Here is a 7,284-nt window from a genome sequence, read left to right on the forward strand (position 1 = left end):
TGGCTGCAGACCGGCACCCCGCTGCCCAGGGGTCACAGCGGTACGGCTGGGCAAGGTCAACACGCAGCGGGCAGGTCCCCCGGGGGGCGCTGCCCTCCCAGCGCGCGGGGGGGACGGCGGAGGGGGCGTCGCCCACGCCACGGCCCCGGTCACGCACCGGAGAGAGAGGAGAAGTCGAGAAGAAGGTTGCAGGCGTCAGCCGCGGAGCCCTGCGAGAGCGGGGAACAGGGGAAGGGCCCGGGGGTGAAACTCCCAGCCTCTCCCAGCTGAGGGCACTGCCGGATGGCGAGCAGAGCGGCGGGCCTCCCTCCCCGCGTCCCGCTCCTGCCGCCCGCCGCTCGCCCGCTCCTGCCGCCGCCCCGCCGAGGCTTCTGCTGCACACCGGTGCCTACCGCAGTCCCTCCGTTTGCCGGGATTTCTTGCCCGATGCAACTCCAAAACTGTCGTAAACCCTCTTTTCCGTACCTGCCTGCCTTAGAGAATGGGAAGAATGAGTCATTTTTCTCCACTCTTTTAAAAACCGATTTAAGTTTAGCCCTTCAGCATACATAGCCCAGATTTGGCTTGGTAAGCCTAACGTGATGGCCCCACGCTGGTCTGCTGCTTCTCACCTAACTCCCTCAAATCTCTCCGTGTCTTCCTGATGAAGAGGATCACGTCTCTCACCCAGGCCCCATGTAAGGGCTAGGGCACTTTGTAAGTTGTAAAGGCAGCAGTGGGATTGGTGTTTGAGCGTGCCAGCTTTACTGAAAATGGGTGATAGATTTGGTGTTGTGCCTGGGAAACTGCGTACACTCTGGGCATGTGGGACTATGGCACTTTGGGGGTGTTGTTGGGGGGAAATTGGTGGGAAGGGCATAGCTGTGAGGAAGGGCTTGCAAAATGGAGTGTTATTGAAAATACCAAACAGAGTTGGGAAATCCAGGTTCTTCCCCTAGACTCATCACTTAAGTTTCATTAGCCCGGGTATTACTGCAGGTTTTTTTCTCCCAAGGAGAAATTTGACTATTAATTCACAAGTGAATGTAAAGTGTTTTGAGATCATAGATAAGAGACTTGTAGGAGTGAAAAAGTATTATCTCAGCCTTCAAAAAAGCTTGGTTCGGCATTTGACCTTAGGTACTAGTTTCTGAAGTGATTTGACTATCCTTAGTCACCTCAGATTATGGCTCCACATTTTAATACCAGACACGCATTATTTCCATACCACCGTAGCATTTATCATGTGTGATCCTTTCTGCTGAACTAGTGAAATTCATATACCTGATTACAGTAATGATGGGCATTCATAAAAGCTTAAATAAATAGAGCTGTCTGAACATTTCTAATTGAGTTCTCTGAAAGGCTGCCTAGAACTCATCATGACCACATGCAGGGAGTCTGCCCTGTTTAATATTTCTTCCTTGGACCATCATCTGTAAATCACTTTCCTTATTCTTCTAAAGCTCATCCTGTTGCTTTCAGGGTGACCTTTGTTGCCCAGCCTCTTTAATTCTACTTTTGGTATGCAGGGCAAAAAGAGAGGGAATATGGCCAGGATGGGCAATGGAGAGAAATTGTTCCTCGCTTGCTTCCCTGTTGGGCCAGAAGCTGGGTAGGCCACAATGGGTGGGAGTGGAAGGAGCGTGTGCCCAGAGAAACACAGGCTGCGTGGCTCTGGAAACAGGGTGCAGGAGTAGGGCATGCTACAGGCAGGTTGTAACAGGCACTTTGGAAACTGGTTGTGATTCCACAAGCTGGTTTGACTGGCCCACACTGAGCTGTCCTCCAGCATGATCTTGACTGGAGCTTTCACTCCAGGAGCATCGTTTGTTGTTTTTCAACATTCATTATCACCAGTTCGCTTTTTCCCCATATTAGGTGGCCTGTCTATCCCATATAAAATTCCATGCCTTTATTGGTTAAGAGGGTTAACTTCCTGGGCAGGCTAGGTTTGGCTTTTCCACTGCATGTAGTGCTTGTGAAAGAAGTATGTTGAGCAGAGTCACTGGGATCAGTGATCTTACTTGTACTGAAGTTTTTATATTTCAAAGTGGACCTGGGTTTGTCCCAAGGACTCTGGTATTTCTTTCTCAGCTACTGATTCCTTTTTAAACTTGGACATTCTGCTTTGGCTCCCAGTACTGGTTTCCTCTTGTGAAAAACCATTGTTGATTTTTTCTACAAGCCACCTTCAGGTGTCTAGCAAGGTGTCTGCCCAAGTGAATCTGGAAAGAGCCTGGGCTCTTAAGCTGGGGTGAAGCACGCTGTGGGCAGTGCGCGCACAGAGGCGCCTCTGCCTCTAGCTTTCCTGCCCCACCTGGGAGACCTTTTAGGACTAGTCAAGCACATTTGAAGAACTCTTTAATGGGTGAGAACCCAAATACTTTGATTTTAAAATATTACGTAAGAAAGAAGGAAAAAAGACTCCTTGTGTGCCAGTCAGCCTTCATAGCCTTCCCAGAAAGCCTGGCCACATTCATATTTCAATATATAAGAATTTCCCAGTTCCTCCCTGTCTGAAGTCCCTTCCCTTCCATGACTGATTATCAAAGCTCCAGGGAAGCTTCCCCTGCACAGGGAAAACTTTGGAGCGGGTTGCAGGACACTTCCAGGTAGCTCCCAGGGACTCAGCAGCAGGGCCCAGGGGAGGTGTGGTACCCCTCCTGAGGCTCTGCAGCACACCTGCGCTGCTCTGCCTCTTTTTAAAAGGCCCACTGGCAGCTGGGCCAGCTCCTTTAGAGGCTGCAGGATTATTCAGTCATTACAGCAGGAGGAGAATGATCCATAGGATTTCCTTTTGAAGCAAGAACACGTAAAGCAGGGAGGAGTCCTGGAAGGAAAAGGAACACTCTAAAGGTATGTTGCTTACTAGAGAAGAAAAAAAAAAATCCCAAACCGTGTTTCTCTGCTAGCTTAGTCACTCTCCTGAACAGAGCAGTTAGTTAGTTAGACCTTTCTGGGAGCTGCAGGAGGCTCTTAGTTGCCATCTATCCAGCTCTCCAAATGTTGCTACGCAAGTTGTGCTATTGGAACCACATCAGTGATAATGAAAGTTTCCCTTAGCTCTCATGCGCTGGTGGGGTTGCCAGGGCATATGGGTGCTGCCCCTGCCCACGGGTGAGCCTACACCAGCAGGGATGCCAAGGGCTCCGCAGGCAAGGGCTTGGGCCACAGGTCTGCTGGGACTATTTTTAGTAGCTCTCTGGCAAATTTAGGGAGAAGGCAGTTTATCATCAGACCCTGAAAGGTAACATGTAACTCCTACTACCTCACCAACATATTTTGTATCTTCACAGCAAATTTATCTTATCTTTAACATCTGATAAAGGGTATCATAATAATGTGAAGTGCTGTGTAGCTGTGGATTTTTATTTCTTGTGTACCTAAATGCCTTGCTGTTGGTTTTTCTGGTTATTTATTTTCCCTAGACACAAATTTTATGTTGATTCACAAAAATCTGCACTTGTGAATTAACTTCTCTAGCACCATTTCCCCAGGTTTCTGTTTCTAGCGATTTGAATTTTGTCTCATTTTTATTTGTTTAACCTTTGCATTATTACTCAGTCATTACCAAATGTCAAAGCAGGCGTCTTGTTAACCTAGCTCCAAGACTGCTTTCCTAAGTCCAGCTGCAGCACCTCTTAGCTCATTCCAAGCTAGGTTAAGCCACAGAGCTACTTCCTATCTTTTACTAGAAATGCTTTTATCTCAGCACTAGCAACCTGTACCAGCAGTCTTTGAGAGACCTATCTAAATAAATTCTCACAGAATAGTTGTACCTTCCCTCAGTCTTCCTTGCTAGAACCCACTGGAGTGGGAAGGAACACAGATTTTTATCTGAAGAAGTGATTGTTCTTCCACCCATGGGGCTTCCCCAGGAGGAAGACGACCTCTACCTTAGCCCCACTGACAGCAGGGGGAGTTGTTGATTTTAATGCTTCAACAACTGTTGGGGAAAAAAAAAAAGTTTCCAGCAACACAGGAAAATGCTAGGGCCTTTTCAACTTACAGGTATTTCAATATTCTGATCCTGGTCAATTGGTGTATAAATAGGTACCATGCATAAATCCCAGTGGAACATCCTTTGCATTTGAGAAGTTAAAATTGTTTTTCCCTCCCAGGAATTAGAGATTGGCATTTGAAATTCCTCCTTTTCATGATCCCTGTAACTTCGTAGAAGTGGAGGAGTCTATTAAAGTTAAGGGATCTTTGAAAGGGACACCAATAATCAAGTCAGTGCTCAGTGGAACAAGGTTTTTCCCACAAATCATGATTGATATCTGTGTCATTAGTAGGGTAGCTGCCCATCTCTTATCATGATTGACAGGTTAATAAGGGACCTGGGGCTCTCTTTTCACTGCTAGCACACAACCTAACCAATTGCTTTTAAATGATTGCTAATTTGACAGAATATAAGCAGAAGGCATAAAAATATCTGGAATAATGTCTAATGCAGCTTTTACTCCTGGTATTCCGAGCGATCCCATTTTAGAAAACAGATTAGAATGTAGTTAATAGATTTTCATTTTTTTTTAGACACTCAGTTTTTAAAGAAAATCTTGCAGTTGTTCTTTGGTTCAATTAGGAGCGAAAGAGAAGGGAGTTTTGTAATGCAATTGTCCTGTAAAGGAAAATGTTTTAAATTGGGGAGATTATGTGAGCAGACCACCTGTAGGGCATTCATAGCTCTTTTCTATAATGCTCCAAGCCGTGCCTTGCTGCCTGCAGTCTGGCTAACAATGCAGGGAAAAGCTGTTTAAAAGGCTGTTCTCCCTTTTCCCTCTGGTGTTCACTAACTGTTACAAGTCTTCCTCTTAAAAAAAAAAAAAAAAAAGTTCCTCTTAAAATAAAAAAAAAAAAAGTCCCACGTCCCTTTAATTGAAGAACTTTAAGGCTCCATGGTGGCCAATTGGTCTGCAACAAGAGGAACCAGGCAGCAGGGAAAGAAACTTCAGACTATACATCACGTTTGGTGAAGAGAAAAGATCAAAGTTTTCCCAAACTCAAAAGAAACCAAGTTCCCTACAGATTAACCCTATTCATTTAGCTCCTCTTAAAGGAATGATGTTCTGAGCCACTGGGCAGACAGGTAAAAAGTTCAACAATTGCCAAAGCATTCTTCTGTTAATTCAACAGCCTTCTGCTCAAATAAATTAGCTTAGTCCTGACAGAAGAACAATACCTTTTCTCTTGAAAAAGGACCATATTTGATATACAAAAGTTAAGTATGAAAGGTTAAGATGTTAGTTTAATCTGTTAAGAAGAGATTGATCTAACAAATCTCAACTCGCTGTTCCACCGTAGTACATGATCTATGAATTTAAAACATTAACCTTTTACACTTCAGTATGCATCCCCGGAAAGGCAGGTGCTTACAGAAGTGTAGACAACAGATATGAGAGGTGTGTGTGCACATTCCTAAAATAACACCCATTTTAAAAGGATACTTAACATGCCATGCGAGGTGACTCTTTTGTAAAGGCTCAGCTTAAAGACACTCATCTTTCAAAAAGCAGAGGAGAACTATGGTAAGGCACCTCCCAGTTTTGGCAAACACTTTTTCAGAACCTGTTGAATTGACTTGTTTTCCTTGTGTCTACCTATCTCACTGCTTTAACGGAGGCAGCAATCTTACACAGTAATAACTAGAGCACGAATGTAGTTCATAGTTTATAGAACCACCTGAAGACACAGCAGCTGGAACAACCAGGGCACGAGCAGGGGAAAGCTTCAAAAGGTCATTTATCAAAAGTCATTTTATTGACAAAATAGAATACTCATATTTGCTCTTACAGGGGTAGCCTCTACACTTTTTTACAAAAAAATTTACAGACTGTATAGCTTTGGATATATACATATTTTACACATCTGTACAAGGTAACAAATAATTATATAAATACATCCTTTATTGTAGGAAACCCGTATTTAGCTGGGGTGTATAATTAAGACATGTTTTGATTCAGTCTGTATTGTAAGGCATTTGCCTGGTCATCAATATCCCAAAAACCTGCAGTCCCAGCAGACTCCCACCTCGGGATGGGGGGGGAGGAAGACCCTCCCTCCCATGAGTGAAGAGCTGCTGTTAGTCCAGAGTGAATCAGAGCCGCTGTGCCTTGCCCTCTGCAAGACACGGGTGAGCCTCTACCCTCCTCTGCCAGCAAAATAATAAGCTGGCTCCTTGAAGTACATGCTCCCTGCATATGAATGGAGAGGAAGGAGGAGGGGGCTGGAGCTTGGGGCCTCTGCCAGCTGCATTGTTCTATACAAGCTGTGGCTAATAAGGACCATTAGGGGTTCATTAATGGCACCAAACAGTGAGGGGGCATTTTAGGCAGGCCAGTGTCCCTCATTCCCTAACCTTTGGCCTCTTTCCCCCTCCTCACACTTGAGACAGGGGCATCTGCTTGGGGTAGGAGACAGAGCTGGCGGTACCTGACCTCCACGTCAGGCCGGTGCTGACATCGCTGTAGAGGGAGCCCCCGCCTCCAGCCCCAAGTCCTCCTGCTGCGGCGATTGCCGCCTGCCCACTGGCTCCTGCCCCTGTGGCCCCAGCCACGGCAGCACCTTTGCTGGCCCAGCAGCAGCGGGTGCAGAGGGCCCTCCAGGACTCGAGGGTCTTGCCAGACCAGACCCAAACACCGGAGGTGATGCCCACCACCAGGCACATGAAGTACTTGAGCATGAAGACAGCATAGTCAGGGCGGCGGGCCTGATCAGGCTGCTGGTCGCGCAGGCAGGGGCAGTTGTGCGTGGCCTCCCAGCGGGGCCGGTTGTGCTGCTCGTAGAAGAGGCAGGCGACCACGCTGGCAGCTGGCACAGTGTAGAGCACGGTGAAGAGGCCCAGGCGTATCATCAGCTTCTCCAGCTTGTGGGTCTTGGTGGGGCCGCCCTGCTGCTTGATGACGCTGCGGATGCGGAAGAGCGAGACGAAGCCAGCGAGCAGGAACATGGAGCCGATGGCCAAGTAGATGAGCAGCGGTGCCAGCACAAAGCCCCGTAAGTTCTCCAGGCTCTGGTTGCCCACGTAGCAGATGCCGGCCACGGGGTCCCCGTCCACGGAGCTGAGCGCCAGCACGGCAATGGACTTGACGCTGGGCAGCAGCCAGGCGGCCAGGTGGAAATACTGCGCGTAGCCGGCGATGGCCTCGTTGCCCCACTTCATGCCGGCGGCGAGGAACCAGGTGAGGGAGAGGATGACCCACCAGATGGAGCTGGCCATGCCGAAGAAGTAGACGAGCAGGAAGACCACGGTGCACAGCGCCGGGCCGGTGCTCTCGTACCGCACGTGCTCGGCCACCGCCA

The 7,284-nt window shown here is 47.8% G+C and overlaps 1 protein-coding gene across 1 annotated transcript in view; it reads right to left on the reverse strand.

The window, feature by feature from the left end:
• Positions 1-5,720: 5,720 nt before the first annotated feature.
• FZD8 (frizzled class receptor 8) overlaps positions 5,721-7,284 on the reverse strand; it is a 2,617-nt gene continuing 1,053 nt past the window's right edge. The window contains exon 2 of the mRNA XM_019471877.1: positions 5,721-7,284. Coding sequence (XP_019327422.1) covers positions 6,362-7,284 — 923 coding nt within the window. The 3' untranslated portion in view covers positions 5,721-6,361.

The sequence above is a fragment of the Aptenodytes forsteri genome, unplaced genomic scaffold, assembly GCF_000699145.1.
Source record: "Aptenodytes forsteri isolate BGI_AS27 unplaced genomic scaffold, ASM69914v1 Scaffold257, whole genome shotgun sequence".
NCBI classification, from domain to species: Eukaryota; Metazoa; Chordata; class Aves; order Sphenisciformes; family Spheniscidae; genus Aptenodytes; species Aptenodytes forsteri.